The sequence below is a fragment of the Aphelocoma coerulescens genome, chromosome 3 (assembly GCF_041296385.1).
Source record: "Aphelocoma coerulescens isolate FSJ_1873_10779 chromosome 3, UR_Acoe_1.0, whole genome shotgun sequence".
Lineage (NCBI taxonomy): Eukaryota > Metazoa > Chordata > Aves > Passeriformes > Corvidae > Aphelocoma > Aphelocoma coerulescens.
In genome coordinates this window covers 109,898,010-109,924,064 of record NC_091016.1, presented here as the reverse complement: position 1 = coordinate 109,924,064, position 26,055 = coordinate 109,898,010, and the positions used below count along the sequence as shown (strand labels likewise).

Below are 26,055 nucleotides of genomic sequence, written 5' to 3'. Positions count from 1 at the left end.
AAATTAGTTCTTGGGAGTGAAAAGCCTCGTAAAAACTGTTTCCTTTCAAGTCTTGGAAAACGTAAGTTGGCTGCTCAGCAAAGGAAGCATTCTGTTGACAGCTGTGGCACATTAGGTCCTTAAAGTTAATGAATGAGTGAATAAATATTAATGTACTGCATTCCTTGTGTCTTCTCAGGGGAGAGAAGGAATCCAAGTAGCCATGTCCTTCCCACCTGGACAACTTCCCAAGACAAGTATGGGAAGGTTTATCATAAAAACTTGGCTGCTAGAGTGTCACATGTTACATAATGCATTGAGGCTGTAACTTGAATTATTTTATTGTAGTTACATCTCTTACCTAGCCTTTTATTTTCCCTGTTTGCATGTCATATTTGTGCCTCTGCTTCTTCCTTCTTTCTCTAAGGTGAAGCCTGACAAATAATGTGTTGGACCTTGGTCTGTGTCTAATTCTATCACTACCTTGCTGATTTTCTGTTGACAGATGACTTACCTTGTTGATGTGTCAGCTTACTTGTCATTAAATTGGAAAGATTTAAATTTGCTGTGACAATGATTCTAGGAGAGCAAAGCTTTCTTTTTGGCCTCTGTGGGGCTAGGGGAGTTCAGAGAATTATCATTGCTTTCACTGCTTCCACCAGAGGGAGCAAAATTTTTTTACTGAAAATGGACAGAAATCGTAGAGGAAGTTATTACTGCCCTTCATTTGTTTTAGAAATAGATCATTTGTAGTAGAGGAATAGTTGAACAGGGGAGATAGGAGACTGGCTATGACAATACGTGAACATCAGCTTTTTACATGAGTTGTCTAAGAGATTGATCTTGAGATCCTGAAATACAGTCTGAACTGATTATCAGTCTGAGCTTCAGTGATTATCTTCTAGATAAGAAAAGGAAGAATGTGGCTCCAACTACTAACAGTGTAGTTCTATGAAGATATGTTGACAGAATAAAATGTCATGCTTATGATTATGCACTTGACTTAAACTCCAGGATGTAAAAATAAGCAGTGCTTTTTCAAGAGAAGAAAAAAAAATTCTGTGCATTTCCACACTTTTCTTGGTTTTTGGTTTGGGGTTTTCCCAATCTAGTTTTAGCTTTTGTTTTGTTAAGTCTGCTCATTTGTGTAGAATAAATACAATTTTCTACACGAATGCCATCAATCTTCAAAGAATCTAAAATGACCTTTTTTATTAAGAATAGACATAAAAATCCAAATCCTCCTAAACACGAATTGTATAAACCACACAAACTTCCTTCATTTAGTGATTATAAGCCAGTTTGCTGGCTTTACATAATTTTCTGCATGTCCTTCCTTGTGCAGAGAGTTAACCAAGTTGCTTTCATCATGCCCTTAACACACTTGGTTCCACATAAAAGCACTGACGTATGTTGAGCCTGTGTTTCACTTTTAAGCCCTCAAGGAGAGTGGGCAGGAACTTTTTCCTTGTATACATCTATGAAATATTTATTTCTTACATGCATATGATGTAAGAAAGCAATTTAGCAATTTTTTCTCCTTTATTTTGATGCCTTAGAGATGAGCGCAGCTATAGTTTGGGGAAAAGGCAAGGCTTGGAGGTGGTGTAGGGAATTTTGCTGGGAAGCATTATGTGCCTGATTTGCCTACAGGGTACATCTGAGTATGTATCCTAGTCGATCTGTTATTTCACAAAATTTTGAGCACTAGCGATGCCTTATCATCCCTTGCTTTCTGCCAAGGCAACATAACATAGCCTCCTGCAGGCTGAAATGTTTTAGTCTGATAAAAACCTTTTTGTCTAAACATGGAATGGATATCAAAATGTTTGTCCTGTATAACTGTCCAGAATATAGATGGCCTAACACTTGACTGAAGCATTATCAAACTAGAAAAAAGAATAAAATGAAGAGTGTCCCAAGTTTCCTTCTTTCATCGTTGATTCTTAGGCCCTTGTGTATGGTTGTGGAACACAGAGCAGCTCTTACTGGTTTTTCAGATGTGACCCAGGAAACTTACAAGAAATAGCTGTGAGTAAAATTAGCATTTATGGGTGTGTAAAATGCAAACACCTGAAGGTAAGGGAGTGGTAGGATAAGCAAGCTGTGCCCCTACTTTGCCCTGTACTTTCCTTATGTGCTGCTAGCAGCAGTCAGGAGAATGAAGGGTGGATGGCAAAGCATGATCTTCTATGATGATAGATGGAGACTGTAGTGGGTGAAAAGAAGCTGGAAATAAAGTTCTGTTCTTCATTCTGTATGTGCTCTTCTCAGTGACTGGATGTTTTGAATTGTTTGGATTTGCTAGCCAAGGTTTTAGTGGTTTCTTAACTTCCCTTTGAACTATGGGAGGGGAGGGAATGTATTGTCAGAAGGGTCCTCTGCAGTGACACCTTTCCTAGGTTTTAGTATTAGTGGTTAGGTGTTGACTTACTCAACAAACAATAGGTAAAGACTTAACTCTGCAATGAAAAATATGTAGAGAAGGATGAAACTGTTGGGTAAGAGGAAAAATTGACAAGAGAAAGTGACTGTCTTGAAGGAAGGGGTGAAATCTGTCATGAACAGAGTTGGAAAAGAAAGCAAACACTGGTTACAGTGTTAGAAAAGATGGGCCATTTGTTAAGCGATAGATTTAGTGCAAGAAAGAAATACATCTCTTTAATTCAGGTTCATGAATATTGTTGTGAGGATGTAAATTACATAGCTGCTTTAATTCTTTAGTTTTTACAGAAGCAGCGGTGAATTTTGTTCTCTCACACACTTTCATACTGGATATGTTTTCTCCAGTTTTTTGCAAAGCAGTGGAAAAACTCAAATATAGTTACACCTAAGGTTTCTACAGTAATCATCTAAACTAAACACTCTTTACCTGAACAGCTTATAGTCAACTGTTTTATTTTGTCACATTGTTTTTCACATCCTTAGGCAAGTCATTGAGGTGATGTAAATGTGAACACTTACCTGTGCTCATGGCAGTACAACTCATATCTGAATCCAAAATGGGGTTCAGAAGTTGCTATGAAAATACTGCAGTTCAGGAATGTTGAAAAGAAATAGTGGAGTGCTTAAAGAAAAGTCTAATAAAGAAAAAATAGTAAGGCATTAGGAAGGTAACAAGAGTCACTTTTTACTGAGTACATGGTTATCACTGTGTTGCTTTCTGCTTCTGAAGGGTTTCTGCTGTAAATCTGTTATACCACATCTATGTTGATCTTTTGTCTCTGTGGGCTTTTTCTTGAGTACTGTGCTGACTTTATGCAAGAGTTCTGAAAACCGATAAAACTGAAATAGATGAGTCATCTTTATCATTCAGTCGCCCTGACATTTGTTGACTTTTAACTCCTGTTTGCCTGTTCCCATGTTGACCTAATGAAGCATTGTGGTACATCCTTTGCAGCCTTGATTACGGAATACTTTCTTCACATTTATTATTTTGACTAATGTGCACTTTTCCTGAGTAACAGTTGCCCTTTTTTTTAACTTGTTTTTCTTGAATGAGGGAGTCCAGACTGGAGTTTTATTTTCTCCTGAAAAATGAGAACAACTACATGTACCCAAGTGAAAACCTGTTTGCTTGATGTGTGTATCTTCACAGTATGTGTTACAAGGAAAGTTGATGTAACTCTTTGGTATGGATATTTCATTTTCCTTCTTTACTTTGGGAAGTACTTTAAATTCAACATCAGTTGAATCAACGTTGCTAGTCTTTTAGCACTTGTTCAAGTGAACAGATCTGTTTGAGAATTTCAATTTGTCGGCAAATTTAGGTGAGTGCTAGTTATGCCTACTTGTTTTAAGTGATCATTCTCATAGCTAAGCCATCTTTTGCAAAGGAAAGCTTCCATAGCTCTGCCTTTTATTCTAGAATAATATATCCAAAGGTGAAGAAGCTATTTTGCTTTGGCTGTAATGGTGTGATTTTCTGTAGCTGGGATTTTGGTCTTTTCTTCTATTTCCAGTTAAAGTGACCTAAGCTGCAGAAGGTGTTCTTATTCTGAAATGTGGCTTGTGAGCATACTGGTTGTATAGCTACAGTGGTATATTCTATACTGTAATGCCACCTGTATAGATCATTCTTAACCTTTCTGACCTGCCTTTTGGCTGAGTAATGCTCTTGATTCTACTGCTTCCTCTCAATCTTACATATATATGTAAATGCACACATACATAAAACCCAAATTATTCAATTGACTAAGCATGTCATTGAAAAAGTGGACTGAAGGCCCAGACTATAATGAATTGGGTTTTAGTCTTCATGGTGGAAAGGCTAGAAAGAATTTGAGGTCATCACAGGTCTGCAGGAATTTTAGAAGTTCAGTGATGGCTATGATTATAGAAGGTCTACCCATAGAATACATTAGCAAATCATTTTCTGTAATGGAATTGAACGTAAGCAGTCAGATAAAATATTTTAATATTGAAGTATAATTCTAAATGTTACTAAAAAAATATTTAAGATGGAGTTAATTTGAAAAGATGTTACATATCTCAAAGTAGTGTCCATTACTTGTACAGATTGCTGCACACTGCAGATGTTTAAAGGGCTGCTGTTGTGATGCTTGGAGGTGAGGCTTGGCTGATCTCATGGGGATGATTCCTGAATTGGGAAGAGCAGGAAGATAATAGACATGGAGGAATACAGACTGAGTTAGACAGTAGTTCGTTCAAGGGAGAGTGTAGTGAAGCCCCCTCCTATTTTTTTTCTTCCCCAAGGAGAGCACTGAGAAGCTGACCATTTTAAAGATGGGGAATATTTGTTCTACTTGCTGATTGAAATGGCTGTTGTCATTACCAGATTTCTGCATGTTATGTGGACAAGAGACTTACTTTCAATGTCTGTTGCTTATTTTAAGATGTGTTTCAGTTTCTCACATACCAGGAAAATATAATTGTAGTGAAGTAGATCTTAATTGAGAAAATGTCAGTTTCTGGTTGCATTTGAGAAGGATACCTCCATAGATGTTGGTTATTTTGCTTTATTTTTAAATGCCTAGGAAAGTGAGTAGCTTGTAAAGCTTTTGCAAAATTTCAGACACTGTAGTGGTTCTCTGGGTGTTAAAATAAAAACTTGTCATTCAAATACACATTTGAATACCCTGTATTTATAGATAACACAAAGAATAGAAATTTTCAGTTCCCCTGGAGTTGCTAGATGGAGCTTAAAGGTTAACTAGGAAAAAAAAAGGATAAAAGAATGTAAGAGTAGGCACACAGGATGATAAACATAGCTGGAACTAGTGGATAAACACATAATGAGGAATACAGAACTAGTGGATAAACACATAATGAGCAATGTAGTGGGGGTTTTGGCAAAGTTCTGTAACAAGAAGTATCAGCACATGCCCAAAGAAAAGTTCAAGGGAAGGTCACCTGTAATATTGAGGCACTCATTGAGTGTGACCACCAGAGACACCTTTAGATGACCCTCTAGGACCATAAAAGGGCTTCCAGTAGGAGGCGGATGCATGCAGATTAGTTCTAGGAAAATGATGTTTATGTATTAGCTAGGAAGTACTCTGTAATGAATATGTATGATCATAATGGAATAAATACCCCGTTGTAGTTTCATGACACACATTTGATTAAAGGAAATATCCTCTGAAAGTGTCCAGCACTGTAATATAGAATGCCTGCTTTCTAATACATCAAATTGTGTTTATTTTCCAGCTGATTTTGTTATCATTGTACTGCTGGTACATGTAACAGAGATTTTGAGTTCATCCCCCTGTGTGCATGTGCACTGCGAGTGTGTGATAAAAACCCATGGTTTTAAAAGCACAGTAACTGAGGTGGTCTTTGTTTGGAACTGTGTTTTGCCAACATAATGCCAGTCTGTGGTATTTTGATGTTGTAAACTCTTTAGTAGTCTGAGATCTGCAATCCTTAACTGACCAAACCAGTTTTCGCTTGACAGAAGCAAGTGGTTTATGTCCTTATTGTTTCTGAAGAGAGGAGAAAACAAAACACACAAGCAAAAACACAGAAGCCAGGATTCCTATTTCAACTCCGAACCAAACTTGCATCCTAGATTGGGTATTTCCATGAAAAAATAGCTTTTATTTGACAACTCAGTATCTATAATGCTGAATCCTTAGGAGCCTATCAGAGAGAACACCCTTCAGCCACTATCTTCCTATCCTTAATAAATTAGTTTTGGTTGTTTTCACTATAAAATATGTACATTGATGTTTCATTTTACATCTTTAGTCATACAGTTTTTCTTAGAGTAATTCTGAGTAATGATATAGTAAGTCGTCTTTGAAAAAGCTTATTGGATTTGATGCTCATTTATTGCACAAACCAGATTACTATTGCCTACATCATGTTGTTCATGATGTGCTTTGCTCTCTGTAACATACTTAATTGCAAACTGGAAACAGGGAGTTAATACTGGAAATAGAAATAATATTACTAACCTATGTCATAACTGGATTTGATGTTTTGGACTGAAACCAGCTTGAAAAAAACCATTTAGGATCTTATGAGTAAGTCCTTTCAGCTGCCAATAAATTAATGGGAAGATGAGGTATATGTGTGAAGTATTAAAAAGCATTTGGCAGTGATGTTGATGTTGACTAACACAAATGGTTAGAGCATGCACTTGAAGGAAGTGGCTGGTATTAGAAGTCTGTGCTTGGAATTTTCATCTGAAAAATGTGTCCCTTCACATTGGATACTGTTTAAAGACTCAGTAATACAATCTTTGCTACAAAGAACATAGTGCTGTAATACAAACATCTCCCATATTGATATGATTTCAGAATAACCACTGCTGCTTATCCTCCATTTCTTCATGTTTCACCCAGGAAGCAAGGTTGAGACTTCAGGGCAGGAGTGTTAATTAGTTGTATTTTCGTCATGTAAGGCACTGAGTATTAATTGAATAAAAAGTGATTTTGGAAGCATTTTTGCTAGATTTATGATCCTTTCAGTTGAAAGAGGAATCTTGTTTCTTCCTATCATTCAGAGAAGAAAGGTTCTCTGAACTAGTCTTAAGTATCTGTCAACTTTATCAAATACCTTTGCCAGTATCTCTGAACTCCTCTTCCTGACATTTCCCAATAAATTGAAGTAAATTACCAAGGAGTTTGATTTTGATCCTTGTAATGGAATTGCTTTTTTCAGCTTTACTGTGGAAAATGTTATTTTCTTTTTTCTTTTTTTTTTTATTTTTCTCCCTTTAATATTAGTGCAGCAACTTTCAGGCAGTAGTTGGAAAATTGACATTGGTATCAAATAATGGTCATTCTCACTTTTCAGTTCTTAGCTGTCTGGCATTAGGCAATTATTGGATAATTGTACAAGTTGTTTTTATGCTTGATGAAGGTTAGAAATTCAACGGGAGAATATCCATCAGTGCTGCTCTCTGGTTGCTGTGGAGAAACATTAACTCCCCTGTATGTTATAACCAACTTTTCGTGAACTCTTGTAGATGTTTTTCATTCCTCAGCTGATTGTTTTGGTGGGAAAGGGAAATAGTTTTGACTTAACTTGGAGCAGGAACAAGAAAATAATGACGTTTGAGGAACAAGGCACAACTGATGCTTCATTAATTGTGATAAGGTTTGGCAATTTTTGGCAAGTATGTGTCAACAAACATGGTGCTTGAAGAGATTTGTGTTTAAAATGTTACTGCTAGAGTAGCCCTACAGATTTAGAAAAAACATCAAAGCCTCAGCTTTAAGGTCTTCTTAAGGTGTATGTACATCATTCTGTCTTGATCCTCTAGCTCTTGCAAGAACTCATTTCAAAGTGGTTTTGTAGTTTAAATTCTATTTTTTCCCTAAAAAGTATTTTTTTCTCTAATAGCCATAGATGTTGAAAAGAAGAGCTAAAGGTGGGAGAAGAGGTGCTTAGTGCACCTTGCTCACAGGCCCTTTCAGATGAAGGAGGAAGCATATGTGATAACTTTGTTTCTGTGGTAGAATGGAGGACCAAAAATTACTATAGGCAGGGAGACAAGTAGTGCTGGCATCTTGCACCTCAGAGAGATTGAATTCCAGGGAGGAAATGTACCACAGTGTGGTTAAGAGGGGGAATGGGAGTACTCCTAAATCTCTATCTGCAGAATTGTCATAGCCACAGGTTCTTGACTGTTGTCTGTGAAACATCTTAAACTTGTTATTTTAGGCTGTGCACATGATCAGGTAGGCTTCAGTGCTTCTGCTTCTGTCTGGGTAATCTTTTTTCAAAGCCTAATTCATCAGCAATAAGAACAGAAGCACCTTATTTTTTTTTTTCCAAGAATAACTTAAAAAAACCCCACAAAAGAACAAACATACAAAAAAATCCACAGAAAAACACAAACCCCAACAAAATAACCGAACAAAACCCCCACATCATCTTTAATTCATCCAAAGTGTTTTATTGAGGCTACAGGCATTCATTGCATTTTAAAGGTTTGAATACTTATTTTTCTTCCTATTGGAGAAAATTTGTTAAACATGAGAAAATAGAGAAGCAGCAAGACAAGGTAACTTCCAAAGAGTTTGTGTGGGTCGTTGGCAGATAAAGTGAGACATTCCTGAGTTATCTTTGGTGCTTCACCTGTTAAACTGCTGTTTCTCTTGTGAGGTCCTTTGTTGTAAGCTTGTTCTTTGGGTGTCTCTCAGTACCTTGCTACAGCCGGTAAGCAAAACTTCATGCCATCGTGTTGCTGCTTTTCAGTGGATTGTCAGTAGGCTGTGTGGGCCTGTATGATTAACTTGTGCCATCCAGTTAGGAATTATCTGTATCAGTAAAATTCCCTCTCTGCTTTGGCTGCTTTTCTGAATGAGGCAAATGCCTTCTGTGCTGTGAAGTAGCAGGATTCTGGAGGCCTTAACTGCAGCAAGTGGCTTTTAATATTAAAATATAGCTGATATGAAGAGGAAGCTTAGCCTAAAATCTGAATTAGTGGATAAAATTTGCATATATTGAAATTAGTTTTGTATAAGAAAAAACGTTTCTTCTGTATTTCTTTTTAATGTGGACTTATATTTCTTTTTCATGATTTATTAAAGATGCTGTCTGTGTTGTAAAGTTGGAGACTTCCAGCTGTTCAAATGCAATGTTATGCTAGAATTTCCTCTTGATGATGAAAATCCTTGTGACAGTGACCTTTTTCTTTTTTTTCTTTATGTTAAGAACTGATTCCTTAAATACTTTTTCCTAAGCAATAACTTTGTTTTTACAAAAGCATGGCATAATTTACATTTAATTTTTAAAAATACTAAAATAAGTGTCTTAAAAAGTTATATACTTTCTATTGAGTTTTGCAGAGGCCATGCAAATGGAAAAATTGTTATATAGATAGCTGAATGGAGTTAATGATATAATGGATTTGCATTTTATGTAGCTACTCCAAATATTAAAACTGTGAATTTGTGCTCATGCTTTACTGTTACATTTGGCATGAGTTGTGCCTATAAAATGCAGTGCTTGTATTTTATTGCAGACTAGTTTTGAACCAAAATAGTGGATTTAATTTTGAAATTGCTAGGCTACACACAGTAGGATCTGTAATAGCTTAGTATGTCTGACACACACTTGCATTATTCATTGCTGAATAACTAGTGCTGATAATTTACATTATAGTTGTATGTTTTTTATTCTTATGTGCACATAACTTTCCATTACACATTGCTCTAAGATTTTGAGGTGTTATTGATTGAGCTGTTGATATCCAGTACCTGAGGAGGAATAAAAAATTGTTTGTTTTCTTATACATGTGCTGAATTATAGCTGCTCAGGGTAGAGCTTGCCATTCTGTGGCAGGATTTTTTTCCCCCCTACGAAGTCTCAGCTTTAAATTGATCCTAGGTTGTTTTTTTGTTTGTTTGTTTGTTTTAATTTCTTCTGTAAAATTGAAGCTGCTTATTGGAACAGGTTTTATGACCTCATGGAGGTACATTACAATTTGGTTTGAAGAATGCATCATACAGCTTTAGGGAACATGTTGTCTTTGTTCTTTGTGGGTGTTCTGCTCACATCTGTCAAAGTCATGTGGTATTTAGAAAGTTGTATTTTGCCCAAACTTACAATGTTATAAGAGCTTGACATAAGTTTTGAAAAGGTACACAAGTATACCATTCCCAGGCATTGAAGTTTGTGTGTATAACATTTGCCAACCAAATCAATGCTTGGTTAAGTGCCTGGTTTTCATGGAAGCTTTCAAGATGGTGATGTCCAGCTCTGTCCTTGTTCCTGCTCATTTGCTGTCTGTTCCTTTTGTCTCCTAGGCAGCCAGATAATTTTTGTCACTGTTTCAAGGCAAGCTGTGTATCTTCAGTTCTTCATCTGTCTCAGTGTGTAGATACAATGAAGCTGTCTGTCAATTCCACACTGGTCAGTGTGGCTTAAGATGGGAGATGGAGTGTCACGGGTTCGACCTGGAGTTAGGAAAAGGCTAAACGTTAAATTTTGGCATTGTTTACTAAACCAAGTAGTGCAGTACAGGAAAAGTGTTCCTGTGGGATGAAGTGGTTGGGGCATTGAGGATCCAACATGGATGCTATAATAATTTTGAGAAATGCTACTTTTGCCTAGGTTAGTTCATGGGTAAATGCTCACTTGCCTTTGGAGCAGATACTCTAATTCAGTTTAGTTTAAAAGAAATTGGATTTGTGTATTCAGACACCATTGCACAGCACTTGCCAAAGCATGGGAAGTGCAAATAACTGGAAAGCTTCAGAAGCCCTGTCTGATCTGAACTAAAACACTGTGTAGATGCATGTATTATCTTGCTGCTGGAGTTGGAAGTGCATGGCATGGAATTTGGGAGCCCAGAGTCCGTTTCTCATTCTGCTTCCTGTAGTATTGGCAAGGGATAAACTTCTTTCCATGTAGGAATGAGTACAAGGGGTAGAAATGAGTGCTTTGGACTGAAAGCCACAGGTAATGGCAATCAGGTAAGTTTTGATTTTTATTGTAGAAATGCTGTGTATTCTTTTAAAATATAAGAAGTCAAGTATTCGAGATGTTTACCAAGTGAATATATAGCTTGTGATAGCAGATGCTCAAAAGTCAGAATAAGTGTCAGATGAAGATTTACCTCTGTGACTGTAACACTGTCCAACAGTGCTCACAAACTCTTTCCATATGAGCTCCTCTATTTGGAATGCAAACCACTAGTAAACCAGAGTTTTTTGTGAGCTGGAGAAACAATAGAAAAAAATAGATTGTAGTGATGATTTTAAATTTTTCTTGCACTTTGAGATACTTTGGGTGTGATTTATAAGCATGCTGGATAATCAAAATAGCAGCTGAATTTATATTTTCAAAACACAGTTCCAATTAAAGTTCTCTTAAAAGTACTGCCTGAAAAACTAGGCACTGAGTGTTTGAAATTGGGCAACCAAAGTTCGTGGGTATTTATTTTACCCTTTGGGCTTTCATAGGTTTTGTGTTAGTCATTCACCTTTAGAATAGGAATATTGATCTTATAAAATTATTGCAAAATTTACATTTATTGTGTGTAGTCTTCCCATGTTATGGACAGAGCTGCATAAACATGTCTATGGGGAAATGTAAGGGTTTTATATTCAGTGTAGAAGGAAGATGGTAAGTATTTAGTGGGTCATAGGGATGAGGGCAAAAACTGGGCAATTGTCCATTTGCTGAATGAATCAGAAATACTGCTGGGGAAAATAGAATAAAGCAGCAGAAAGAATATAGTCAGAAGTAGGTATGTATAAAGGCTAAACTCAAGTTGCATGGCTTTCAAATCTTAACTGCTGCATAGCTTGGTTTTACAGGTATATATTTAAAGCTTTGGGAGCTTTACAAGTTCTGCAGAGCTGTTGGTGCTTTGTAAACTGCATTTTGGTGCACTGTGAGACAAGGATAAGGGTGGGATTGGTAAGAGTACAGAAGGAATACAAGGTGGTGTGTGACCATCTTGGTGATGCCTTAGATTTCCAAGTATGACTGTTTGTGCACTTTTTGGGAAGAGCACTTTAAAAATACCCACTGGCAGTTTTGGGTTCATTTGTGAGGAAGGCTTTTGGAACAGGTTTGTGCTGCTTGGGTCACTTAGTTTTGTGTTTGAAAAACTGACATAATGAATTCACATTCCTGGAAGTTGGCTTGTGGGGTTGATCTAAAGGTATGTTATCCTGCATTTTATTGCTGTTCTTAAAATATTCTCCTTGGGGAAGGTATTTTGGTTTAGGGTTTTTTTGGTGGGGTTTTGTTTGTTCATTTTTTAGTTAATGGGTTACTGTTTTTCAGATAGACATTTGATCATTTGAGTAAATAGCTAAACTAAGAGCAAGTGACCAAGAAAGGTACCCCTTTTCACTCCCTACCTGCTGAATCCTTTCTCAGGTTTTCTTTTTGTGTTTTGTGTGAGGGTTTTACACATTCCTAAACCTTCAGGCCCATCCTGAATTTTGAGATTCAAGGTTTGTTGTTTTGTTAGTGTCTGCTCCTATAGAGTCGATGATACAGGTCAGAAATGCCAAGCACTTCTACCCTTTGTCATGGTAATAGTAGGAGCCAGATGATGACTTTCCTTTTTCCCTGGCCTTGCTAGCTTGCTTTTAGTGGTAATCTGGAAAAGGACACCATGTGATACCAGTTGGTATTATCTTATTATCTAAATAGCAGTCAAAGCGCTCATGTCAGTAAAACCAGCAATGCAAGTGTGTCCATTTCAGGACAGGTATTCATGCTCATTTCCCTTCTTTACCTCAACTTCACTATGTATCTGTGAATGTGCAACCTTCTCTGTCTCCCTTCCCTTTCTAGTCTGTGTAGGGTGTGAGTTCTCTGGGTCAGAAACATGCTTTGTGGGATATATAGCATAATTTCTGTAATAAATATTCATACAAATGTTGATACTGAATTAATAATAATTTTTTGCTTTAATTTTTCTTCCTTGCCCTCTTTTCTAAAACATTATCAGTTTGTTTCCCTTTCAGTGGTTTGCTTAACTTGACTGTTTTGTATGAAACTTTTCCACTAAATCCATAGAATCATCTTGAGTAATAAACCTCGCTCTGTTTCATTTGCATCATTGCTTATACAGGAGAGAAAACAGGTCAAGTTATGCCCTGAAAGAATATCTCCTCATTTATTTAGGATTTTTCAAATACTGTTAAAAGCATAATAGAAATGTGGAAGTAAGAGAATGGATGGAAAAGCGTACATGATGGTTTAGGGAATGGTTTAATTTAGGGAACTGCTCCTATTAAAAAGCGCAGCCCTGCCTTATGAGTTTCTTTCCTTGCTAGCACTTAATGTTTTAACTTGGAATTACAGGTTTTGAGTGGTTCAGTTGTTACAAGAATGAGAATTCTGTAGTTGTTGTTTTAATTGCTACTTCAAAAATGACCATGCTTGCGTACTCTGACCCTTACCTGTTATAGCCTGAAACTTGGTTGAAAAATGATAAAGGAATGGACAAGCTGAATTAATGCTTGCAAGTGTGCACTGTGTTGATGCAAACATTAATATTAGGCCTGCTGTCAGGAACACAAAAATAGTATTGTCATTGTACTCTGTGGTGTTAAGATTAAGTATGTATTTCAGCTAAGTGCCATCAAACGGTCTAAAACACTGTTGTGCAGAGGACCGGTCAAGCATGCAGGATGTGCAAGTTTCTTGTATTGAAATGCTTATGACCTGAAGCAGTGGTTCCCAAGCTGTTGCTTGTGATGACTTGGGATGTCACTATTAGACATGGAAAATTGTTAGGCAGTTTTCTGTGCAAGCAAAAAATAAAATCTATGAAGCGAGAAATGTTATTTTCTAAATAAAGTAATTTATCCAGCTTTTTGTAGCTTAAGCCACTTTTAGTAGTGGTTGCTGGATTTGAGGAATTTCTTTCTTTATCATGCCCTTACTGTTAAATTTTTTTCAGGCCACAATCAGAACAATTCTTTTTACTCACTGGTTTAGTTTTATTTAATTCCACTTTTGCTTCCAGTGCCCTAGTGTCTTTAAATATTTAATATGCAAGAATTTTTCTGTCTTCTAGAATAAATGGCCTGAAGGGAGGAAGACTTTCTGAAACTATCCTACTTGAATGTACAAGAATAAAATGCAGTGTGCAACCAAGCTGTTTATCTGATTACAGAGCACTGAAATGCACTTCATTGAGCCCTGCTTCTGCACAGGCTATGCAAGGGATCTGTCAGTGGTTTTTTGGAGCTGATACTTAGCTTCAAGTCCTGCTCACTTGAAAAACCAAATAAAACCACAGCTCAGATCTTCGCATTACTGGGAGAATAGAAGTGATTTAATGGTTGATAGAGTGGTTTGGTATTTAGAAAATCTACAAGAAAATACGTCATTTTCTTTTCTTGATTTGTGTGTGTATTGCTTGATACATCTTTTCTTCTGAGCTCTTCAGGGGACTACTGGCTAGTGCTCTAGCTGGGGAGGGACTCATGGGAGAAGCTCTTTGACATGCTGTGGTAAAAGCCATGGCAAAGCCAAAGGTTCTGCAAATTGCTGAAAATGTGTGGATATTTGTGTTCATTTTTAATACACACTTGTGTGAGATCTTCTTTCTTTTCTTTTTTTTTTATGCAGGTCAACTTTGTAGTGTGCCAACTGTTTGCCTTGCTTGCGGCTGTTTGGTTTCGAACATACCTTCATTCAAGCAAAACCAGCCCATTTATAAGACATGTTGTTGCAACACTCTTGGGCCTTTATCTTGCACTTTTTTGTTTTGGATGGTAAGTTGCACTTAAATTCATTTTTCAGGAACTTGCAGATTTTTGTTTCTTTGTTATGAAAAACCTCATTACCTAATTCTGCAGGGTTTTTAGCTGCTACAAATGTACAGAAATTAGCTTAGATATTCTGATGAGGTGCACAAATTTTGAAAGATAATCTATTTGCAAACTGGTAACTAGCATACTGGCTGCCTATGGTTTGAGGAAGATGAAGCAGGTGCAGTTTGTTTAACTTGTACTGCTTTTTCTCTGTTAACTTGCTGGAGAAGTATTCTCTTGAGGCATAGCACAGATGTGGTGGCTAAGTTAATTCCCCATAAATACTCATGGCATGAGATAACTCAATGTCTTTTTCTGAATATTGAATATAATCTGACTTTTTTTAGGAAGAGTGGCTGGAACTGTAAAATATATCCTACTAGTGTAAAACACTTGGAAAGAAGCTGGCTTTGACTTCAGACTGTTTCATGATTTCTTTTTTCCTTTAATGATGTGAAAGTAAGATGTGGTTGTTTTTCAAACACATATTTTGTGTAACTGCTGTTTGCATATCTTGATCTTTTCACAGTGCTGCAAGACAGAATGTTAGTAAAGTTAGAAAAGGTTATGCATTTAGTTTGGTGAATTTTTTTTTCCTCAAAAACTAGCATACTAAATGGCTCACATCTTCCCAAGATGGTTTAAGTGCCAGTTTCATTTTATTGCATTGTAAGCAAGGTGCTTACTTAGGTTCAAGTGTATAAAAGACTTATTTATGCTGACTATTACAGAGTATTACTGAGCTAGGGGGAATTAATCAAGCTGTTGTGCAGGTGGGAAGATGCACACAGTGTGTGCACGCATCTGTCTCTGCACATGCAGAGTGTGTTGGCCTCTACATTGGCATGTTGCAGAGACCTCTCAACATTAATTGATATATATTGTTTGTAAATTTTAGGAAAAGAAATCAGTAACCTTTATTCTTTAGATTTACATACACAATTTACTCATATAAAACTCTACAACTCCCATCCATTTCTTAAATGTTTGGCCATGGTATTCTGCTTTGAGAGAATGATCTGATCTCAAAGACTTCCAGTCTTAGCACCACAAATAAAGAAGATGATATGAGAGATAGGAGGGCTATGTGAGGGCTTTTTTGAGGGCTGTGTAAGCTTAGAAGCACATTCTGTAACCATTGCATTAGAAGCAGATATCATTAATTGTAATTTTTAATTAGAAAGAGTTACTGATATATTCATATATGAATTTTGGGTATGGGAGATTTTGGAAAAAAACAATCTTTACTCCCAACAGACATAAATAAAAATTTGTGAAAACCTCTCACAGGCAATATGCCCTGGAAAAAAAATCAGAGATATTTTCTGCCATAGTAGAAATCCACATTATTCTACTTCATTTTGGATCACACTTAAATCTATTATATTAGCAATTAATTTCTATTTTGCAGTTATGGAGCTAAAAATTATGTTAAAATGACGAAAACATCATTTGAGATGTTGAAAGTACACATTCTTTAAGAAATTGGTATTTCTGTTATGCTTCTGCCAATGCTTTTTCCTTTTGCTTAAGTACATATTATACAAGCAGGTTTTTTGAGGGTTTTGGTTTTTTTGGTTCCGCTCCCCAGGGAATCAAGTATGCATACAGGTTACAAGCCTGTGATACATCTTCAGTGACTCTTGGATTGTGCTAGAACATGTCTCATAAACCTATATAAGAAGAAGGAAACTGTTACTCTTTTGTTATATAGTGTTGCTAGTAAGTGTAGATTTGTGGATAAGATCATGCAAATTTAAATGTGGGAAGTAGTTTGGAATCTGCACCCTTTTAAGGGCGTTTAATAGTAGTTATGTTGTCATCTTCAATTTTGAGTGTGTTAGTTTTCAGTCAGTTTTGTAATACTTGTGAATGGTGGTAGAGGGAAGGAAGAGAAGCAGTAATTCCCTTGGAATTAGCATGAAAGGCCCAGAGTATGTGCCTTGTGTATATGGTTAAAAGTTACTATGCCATGTGGTATTTCAATATATCCCTTGGAGTGTTTGAATCAAAAATCAATCATATTGCTATTGTTAACAGCTCTGAAAGAGAAATGTTTTCAGTGACTGTAATCCTAATAAGGTTAGGATGCCAACACATGAAGTCCATGCCAACACACACACTCTTTCAGGTTTTGATATCTTAGTATCCTTTCTCTGTATAAGAAGCAAACCTCTTAAGTTTCTGTCATTTCACTAATGCCTGTCTTTGCTACACAATATTGCTAATACTTGGCTGATAAGAAAGTAAATACTTTCTTAATTGACAATTACTATATTAAAATGCATGTTTGAATGTTTGAATTTTAGTAGTCCTATCTTAGATGAGGCTAACTAGGAGTGAAGCATGGGAGCATGTACAGATTAGATCTTCCATAAAAAGTCAAGATTTTCAAAGTCAGTTCATGTCCAAGTGACTTGTTTTGCCTTAGTTCATCACGTGTAGGCTTTGAAGGATTTTAGTGGGATAGAACTGGGTTTCTTGTTGAAAGTCTTTGAAGGCATTTCCTTGTAAGTAGAGGAGGAGTGAAATTAGGAAATTGTTGGTGATAATCCAAAAGAAAACAGCATCACTGTAGCAAAATAATGGCTGCTTTTTATGGGAAAAAAGAAATCCCGAATTAGGTGAGTGTGTCACTTGAGCATATGTAAGTGTGGTACTGAGGCACTTAAGGTACCAGGATGAAAAAAAAGCAAGCTACTGAAGATCAGCTCTTTTCCCCGTTCACTGGCACTGCTTTGATACCAGTGCTTTACAGTTTACTGGAGTATAACTCCTTCAAAGACCAGAGCAAACCCCCAAAGTCACGGTGTTTGGATAGCTGTGGTGGTAAGCTGTGAAAACAAACAAAAGAGCTTAGAGCAGCTTTGTGAAATAAATCTGTGGCTTGTTGATGTGTAGGGATTTTTTGTTTGTGTTTTTTGTGACTATCATCACCACCATCCCTTTATTAGTTATTGACAACCTGGGGCAAAGACTGGCTGGACACAGTCACCATTTCTGTTGAGTGGGAAATCTTGCCATATTATGGATACTAAGAAATCGTTGGCCTAAACTGAGATATCTATTGTTGCAAATGGGTAGAAAGATGAGTACAGAAATTAAACCACAAAATTTTCATGTTGTTTATGGTTATTTACATAGGCAATAATGCCAAATTGAAGTATTATGAGGCAAATTCTTTGCATTGTAAGAAATAGCAATATCCTTGATTGAGCTGGAACATTCTAGCTCAGGGTCTAGTTTTCATTACTGCTGTCTGTGCTATGCTAAAGGGAGAAGTTCTCAACAGAAGGAAGGGTAGCAGAAAACCTAAACAGAATAAAAGGGGTGTTTTCTTTGGGAGAAGTGATGGCTTTAAACTTTGAACCTGTTTAATTTCACAATAAATGCATGCAGTTTATTGTCATTAAAGGAAATGCTATGAGGGTTTACTTTTTTTCCCCCCCCAGGTATGCCTTACATTTTGTTATACAAAGTGGAATTTCCTACTATATCATGATCATAATAGGAGTGGAAAATAGGCACAAGTAAGTTTCCATTCTAAAATTTATTTTATTTTGCTTTTATAAGAAGGCTACTGTTGAGACCTTTTTTTTTTTGTAAAGGTGCATATATACCATAATCCTAGTTGTATCGTAACATTTCAGTATTTGAATTCTCTAACCATGGTTTTATTTTCAGGAGAGAGGATGGCTTATTTGGGAATTTTTGCCAGCTTTTTGAAATATCTAAAGCTTGTTAAAATTAATACCCCACTGAGACATCTTTTGTGTTCTACATATTATTTTTTCATTGTTACTTAATCCTAAGTATTTCTGTGTGTTTACAAATGACAAATGTAATTTGAAAACAGCCAATGCTAGTAGAAGGAAGATGTCTGAAGGGAAGAGAATTTGTGTGAGAAATTTCTCTAGGTACTAAGTGTTTATAACTCCCCTTTTTTGATAACAGTGTGAATGCTGTCTTAGGTTAAGAATACATTTATAAAACGTATACAACATTATTTTGAGTGCTTGATTTTATTTGCAATATCTGAATCTATATAGAATAACACTTATTTCTCTTTTTCTGTTGTTCTTAAAAGCAGGGCAGATGCTTGTTTTATTACTGTATGTATATGTTTTACTATTCCACTAGCCTAGAGATCAGAATCAAATTAGGTTCCCACTGTGTTAATTCCTGCATAAATGTTTAGTAAAACAGCAAATCCTTGCTTGAATAGGTTCCTGAAGTATATGAGGCTGTTAGAAAAGATGCTGGTAGAAGAAACAAAGAGGAAAGAAAGGAAGCCAGGGTGGCCTTAGTTAATGATCCTACCTGTTAGAATACTCTGCTGCATTGTACTGATAGTGAATGTAATTTTATTGTCTTTTGAAATGTCCCATATTGAGGTCTTATCTTCAACATTTTCATCAGAGCCTCAGGTATTCAATCTACTGTGGATGTGAAAGAACCTTTGGTTGGGTGGCTGGTTTATAGACAGTTTCTTTGATTATAAGTTGTTGTAAAGCAACTTGTTAATGTCAATTTCTCTTTAGACATTCAACAATGTAATCAATAACTTGTGTTACTTAATATTTTTAAAGACATTTTTAATGTGGTTAAATGCAGCAAATGGAGGTACCAGTCAGGAACACTGTGGTCTTTATCATAACAAGTAATGTAGGTTTCTCATAAATGGAAATCCAGCAGTGGTTTACATTCCTAAGAGCGTGAGACAGGTAGGCAGATTTCCTGCATGGGGGCAAGGGAACACTAATTCCTGATCCTCCTAAATCATACCAGCTGGTTTAACTGCATGGCCTGATCTGCTGAGATTTTGCTGTGTTATACACAGCTGTTACTGCACAGCTGTGAGGGGAAACCTAGATTTGATTACAGAGCTTATGTTGCTTTGTCACCATATGAATTAGTCTGCCACTGGATAAAACTAAAAAACCTCTTCTTTCAGTGGAAGAAAAAAATGTAACAGAATCATTTGTTACTTTAAATTGTGGACAGTGTCTGGATGCTGTATGGGAAACTCAAGGAGCCACTTGTAATAGGTGATACAGGCAAGACTGTACAAGGTTTGCTTCCTACATTACTGGAGTATCCCAGAAATGATGATGCTTATACCTTTAACTAAGAAATGCACCAGGTACTCTTAATTTTGTCAGAAAAATGCCACTTACAGCTTTCTGTTTGACAGTCTGAATAGGAACTAATGCGAATTACTCCTCTCCCACCTAAGTGTTTTTCTTCAGGCTATGAAATGTGTCTCATGGAGCCCAGGGAAGACTGAAGGTTAAGTGCTGTACAGTAGAGTGTAGCTGGTACCAGCTGGCCTCAGGACTAGAGAATGTCAATGTTTTAGTGGGGGTATGTGTATATGTACAACTAATCATAGTACTTGTATTTGCCTGCATAGCCCCAGGTTTGGGATTTAGTTTCTGCATTGCAGAGGGACCCATTGGCTGACAGTCCTAGTTAGAGGTTACCTGCATTGTTCCACAAGCATCTTAACATTGGAGTCAAACTTCAAATACCTATATGTGATGTAAGTATGGATTCAAGTGGATTTTGTATTGGAAAAGCACTTAGGTATTGTACAAAATATTTTTGTCCATTATCTAAATTCATTCACTGACCTAGGTTTCCTTCTTCTGCCTGTCCTGCTTGCTGTCCTGCAGATTTCGTGAGTGTATGGATAGGCAAAACATTATTCCTCTCCTTCCTGCATTCCCTACCCTCTAATATAGCTCCTCAGTCTCTCAAGCCTCTCTAAAAATTGCTTAAACAAGTAAGAGACAACTAAATTTTTTAGACTGCTATCAGTTCAGTTGCTGTGCACTGGGTATACAGGCTTCCTTACCCTTTGAAGCAAGGAGTGTTTTTTGGTAATCTTTTGCATTCTCCAAAGCACTTTTACCTTTCATGGTAGCTGTTACATGGGCTATTCTGTGGTATTTTGTTTTGATGGACATACAGTTCTTTGTACTGTTCCTATGCCCATGTACATAAGCTGTTTGAACATGGTAATGTAAAGAGAGATTTGAATTTGATTAAACAAACTTTGGCTTGTTTTTATTTAAACAAAATTTGATTAAAGAAAGTTTGGTTGTAACTGGTCTAGTATCTGTGGAGGTGCTTCCTGGTCATATCTTTTCGTGGGATTTTGGAATGTTAGTCCTCGATAAGTTCCCTTATGCTCCTAGCCAGAGCCAGGACTGACTAATGCCTTGCTCCCCTTTGCCTTCACTCCTAACTGTGGGGTTGACAAACAATGGGAGATGTGGCAAAGGCAGTGTGGTGGAGATTTGATGGTTTTATCTTAGAAATCTCAGAGCCAAAAAGTCTTGATCATCTGAGTAAACTATTTCTCTTGGCATGTTAATTGTGGCACTTAGTTTGTCAGTCAGGTGTTTAATAATGCTGAATGACATGATTTTTCTGATGCTTACCTAGAAATCAGACTTGTATTCTGAGAACTGTGAGTTGAAACACTGACTAGCACCAGGCAGTGATTCTCTGTACGCTGGAGATTTGATGATTACAAAAATAACCCTGTAAATGGATGTCTGTCTTCGATCACTTGAGAAGTAAGCACTTGTTGAAGTTAACAGCTGTGAAGGAATTTCCTAGTAATCCTTATGAACTTCTTCTAAAAGTATTTGCTCTAAGTAGCTATTACAAGCTCACCCACTTTGATAACTTCCTGTAACACTCCTGGCTGCGCCTGAATAGAACTCAATGCATGACTTAAAACAATAAAAGTATAAGTTGAAAAATAACTTTATATATTTTCCTTCCTAAAATTGGAATGTTTGTATAGAAAGGCCTTTAATGAGCATGTATTTTGTAATTACAGGAATGGAGTGAAAAGAGAACTACAATTTTCTTACCTGTAGTGCCAATCACTTTTTGCTGTACTTTTAATAAAGGTTAAATAAATTTATTTAATCTCGGGGGAGTGTGTGTGTCCCTACAGATGTATAGGGAGAAAGAAAGATAGGAATCATCCAGTGTCTGCAGATTTGCAAAGGTTGATGCTTAAGTAGAGAGGCTGAAAAATATAATAAATAGCAATGCATGGGCATTTTTGAAGTGTTGTAGTCTTCACAACTGGCTTGGTACAAAAAAGACATATGCTGCCTTAATACAACTAGAAAAAATTCTGATTATATACTTCGTATTTCCAGAGAGAAGAGTCTAAATCAGTCTGTTTGTTAAATCCCCACCCCATTTTGAAATTTTATTTTATTTTTCACTTGATTGCTGATGTTACTTAACAGAGTTCTCAGGAGAACAGGGATTTTAAATGATGCCATTGGCATATAAAACCTCTTTTATCACACTTGAAAATTCAGGTGAAAAAAAAATTTGGACTTCTGTTGTATGAAGTAGCTATACTTTTTGTTGGTGTTTACCTGAAGGAGGGTTCTCCTACTTCCTACACTGTGTGCTTGGTTTCTGTAAGCATATAGAGGACAGCCCCTTCTTGGAAGGAAGCAGTAGTGTAAAATTGCCTGGGTGTGTTAGAAATCTGTTGTGATGGAGTAGCTTTTTGGCTTGCATAGATTTTTTTTTTTTAATTTTTTTTTTTTAATCTTTGTGCTCAAAGTGAAGCTGAGCACAATCAATCAATCAAAACAAAATTGATAGAGTAAAGTCATGTTTTTGGGCTCTATTTGTTTGGTAATCTCTGAAAGCTGTAGCATCTATACAGATACTTCTTCAAGGCACATTACTCTGCCTGTCATGCTGCCAAGCAACTTAACTGTTAGCAAATGAGCTCTGAGTCATAGTATCATTGCTGCATGGTTTATTACCTCAACAAACTATTGATGTCAAATAAATCAGGGTCCCTACAAAACGAAGTGGCAGAATAAATTGTACCTAGAAGATTTCAGTGAAAGCTATGTTCTTCTTCAGCTCCTGGCAAAGATAGCTGCTAATAAGAGTTGATTAAAAATTCTGGTTGCATGGCACTGAATGAATTGAGCCAGTAGTGTTTGGGATAGAGAGATTACATGCAAGGGTACCATGTACTATAGTAAATTTTCTTCTCTAAGAGCATACTTATGCATCTTTTTTTATTCTTTGGTGAAATATCTTGCATTTGAGACAAATTTCACTTTAGTTATGACTAGCTCAGAAAACAATAATTTCATTGTTCTTAATGAAACTGCTGGCTGTAAGTTAGGCAAGTCAGTTTTGCCTGCAGAACTACAAGTGATGGTGTATAAAGTGTCTGGGTTGGAGCTAAAAGATCATGGCCCTTGATACCAATGCACAGCAAACCACAAAAATTCTATTTGTAGGGGTTTTTTTTCTGTAAGGGAAGGTGGATGTGAATAAAGAGCATTGATATTTAAAAAATACAAACATCTTAATTTTAAAATCCAGTGTCTCAATTAAAGATGTTAAGTATCATATAGCTTTTAAAGCTGATCAGTTTTGCAGATCAAATGTCTTTACTGGAAGTTGGACAAGATCACAGAATCATAGAATAGCTGAGGAGGGGAAGTGTTTCTAACTTCCAGCCTGCCTGTTCAAAGCAGGATCAGCTAGAGCATGTTGCTCTGTGAAACCCAAGTCTTTCTTAGTACTGTCATGATCCTGAATAATTCCAGTTGTCATAAGCATGCTAGCCATTTCCTTTTGGTGTCTTACTTCAATGTCTATTATAGCTTAAAATTTATTTGAGGTGACTTCATGCAGCTTAGTTTTCTCATCTGATCTGAACTTGCATGAAAACTTTTTATGCTTTAATTTTCCCTCACCCAACAATTGTCCAGGTTTGGTATTATTAACTTAAATTTATCAGGCTCATTTCAATTTAAAGTGAAATAAACTAGCTGTACTTGAGACAGTTAATTTGGTAGGAGGAGATCATGTTAGGCAACAAGTAGTAGCATGTCTTTCTATCCTTTTCTCTAAGACGTAGCATCAGTAATAAAAAGAGGGATGAGGGCAAATGAAACAAAGACTATGCCAAGAAAAAGTACAGAAGTCTTGTGTCTTTGAGTCAGTAGAAACAGGTGAAAGCCAGGCTGAGTAATCAAGAAATGTCAAAGGGAGTATTTGACACTGCAAGTTGGTTTTATTTTGAATTAAATTTTCAGTTATGTTTGAAGACAAGTGTTCTTCCAGTATTCAAGCAAGAAATCCCTTATTTTCTTCTTGACAAAGATGATGAAGGATCTTGAGGAGAAGCCATATGAGGAGTGGTTGAGTGGTTGGTTACTTGGTCTGTTCAAGCCTGGAGAAGAGGAGACTGAGGGGAAACCTCACTGCAGTTATAATTTCCTTGTGAGAGGAAGAGGAGGGGCAGACACTGATCTGTTCTCTGTGGTGACCAAGGACAGAACCTGAGAGAATGGCCTGAGAGTTGTCAGGGAAGGTTTAGGTTGAATATTAGAAAAAGGTTCTTCACCCAGCGGGTGGTTGGGCACTGGAACAGGCTTCCCAGGGAAGTGGTCACAGCACCAAGCCTGACAGAGTTCAAGAAGCATTTGGACAATATTCTCAGGCCCATGGTGTGACTCTTGGGGATGGTCCTGTGCAGGGCCAGGAGCTGGACTTGGTGATCCTTGTAGGTGCTTTTCAACTCACTGTATTCTGTGATGCTATGAGAAGGTATGCAGTTGATTTACTTGTACTCTCTTCAGTATCGACAAATTGCTTTCAGGAGGGCTATGTGCAAGAAATCCAATTCCCTTATGTATCGGTTGACATTGTTTTTAGCTGAGAAGCTTACTGTTTTAAGACAGTAAATATCAAACTTTCTGTTTAAAAGTTGCATTGGATTATGTTGGAAGAGAAGTGTGTAAATATAGATAGGTACTGTAAATTGCTCTGTGATTTCTATCTTAAATCTGAACTTTTGGTGTTCTTTTTTCTATTATAGGAAATTTTAGCTGTGTGGTCCTTTAACAGGTTTGCTGTGTGCTTACATCTGGTAAGAAGATGCAAGTACCTTAGACAATGTAGCATGGTGTTAATCTTCAAAACTGGATAATACTGAAATAAATACTGTAATAAAAAATGCTTAGTATAGCCAAGTGCTAAGCAGTTCTTGCAGTCATTACTCATCACAGGCACAACAGGAACTGTGAAGTCAGTAGGCTTGCAAAAGGAAGTTCTGGGTAATTTGGTGTGTGATTACTTAAAGAGTGAATAATCTGTTTTATTAATAGATCATACCACATGGAAATGCACAATGCATACAAGTAATGCACCATTTTAAATAAGAGTCGCATGGGTAGCTTTCTTTTTCTTTATATTTGGCTCTTTCTAGGAGTGTCTCTTTAAATCCTGTATCCTGGAAACTCTTTTAAGTGTCAGGCTTTTCAGCTCATCAGGGCTTTCCTCTTTGCTTCCCTCTACCATAGTATCCATTTGTGATACCATGTTTAATATATGCTGTGTCATCAACCATGTGCCTAATCACTGTCTTCTGACTTTGATACGGAGTGCTATTTTTGGTGGTAGGTATTACTGTTTCTGTAGAGAGCTTTTTGTCTTCAAGTAATATTAATCTCTTGAATGCTTTAAGGACATCTTGTGAGGTGTAAATGAGGTGGTATGCATACAGTGAGATTGAATAGTAAGATTTTACCATTTCCCTACTTAAGATGCATAGCTATCAACTAAAACTTGGTAAATGTATTATAACAAAAGAAAAACCTATAGAAATATCTTTTTATTTTTTTTTCTACAAGATGGAAGGAGGTCTCATTGATCGGCAGTATCCATTTGTCTCCAGCTGTAATGAAACAAGAGTCCAGGCTCCTCTGGATCTCTTTTTCTGCATGACCATGGTGCTCTGAAAAGCTGACCACTACATGCTGTAGGCACATTCTTCTGCAGAGAGACAACATTTATGTAAAACTATAGTTTTGAGGGTGTTGGTTTTCAGTTGTCCTGACTGCAGTAGGTTCACTGAAAGATTTGCTTTAGAAATTTATGTAAGCAGTGTGATTGTGATTACTTAAGAGCCATCCCCACAGTAAGTTTTACCATTTTATGTGATAACAAAATTAAAATTCAGTCTACGTGAGCATGATGTGGTACATTCTATTACTGTACCCGAGGGATCTTTCCAGAAGGGTGTGAGGGCCTCACTACCAAGCTGCTATCAGAGCTGCAGTCAGAAGCCAATGGCTTCACCACTCCTAGCTGCTGGAGAGCAGAATAACGGCTTTTGCTGTGTTTTACATGAATGTCTGAAGTATCAACATCCGTATCCAGATAGCGTGGGATATGCCCAGCCCTTGCCCTGGAGGGATCTCTGCTGAGACAAGAGATTTCGCAATCGCCCAGCAGGACTCCTCGGAAAGGCAACCACCTCTTGGGTCATGGTGAGGAAAGGTGGACCCACAAT

General features: G+C 36.9%; 1 protein-coding gene across 2 annotated transcripts in view; it reads left to right on the top strand.

Moving 5' to 3' along the window:
* Window positions 1-26,055, top strand: part of MBOAT2 (membrane bound O-acyltransferase domain containing 2) — a 95,312-nt gene that overhangs the window by 3,185 nt on the left and 66,072 nt on the right. The window contains exons 1-3 of one of the 2 annotated variants that reach the window (XM_069011556.1): window positions 218-236; window positions 14,500-14,645; window positions 18,137-18,214. In XM_069011556.1, coding sequence (XP_068867657.1) covers window positions 18,183-18,214 — 32 coding nt within the window. In that variant the 5' untranslated portion in view covers window positions 218-236; window positions 14,500-14,645; window positions 18,137-18,182. Of the gene's footprint in view, window positions 1-217; window positions 237-14,499; window positions 14,646-18,136; window positions 18,215-26,055 lie in introns of those variants that run through there. The other variant, XM_069011554.1, reaches the window with a different exon arrangement.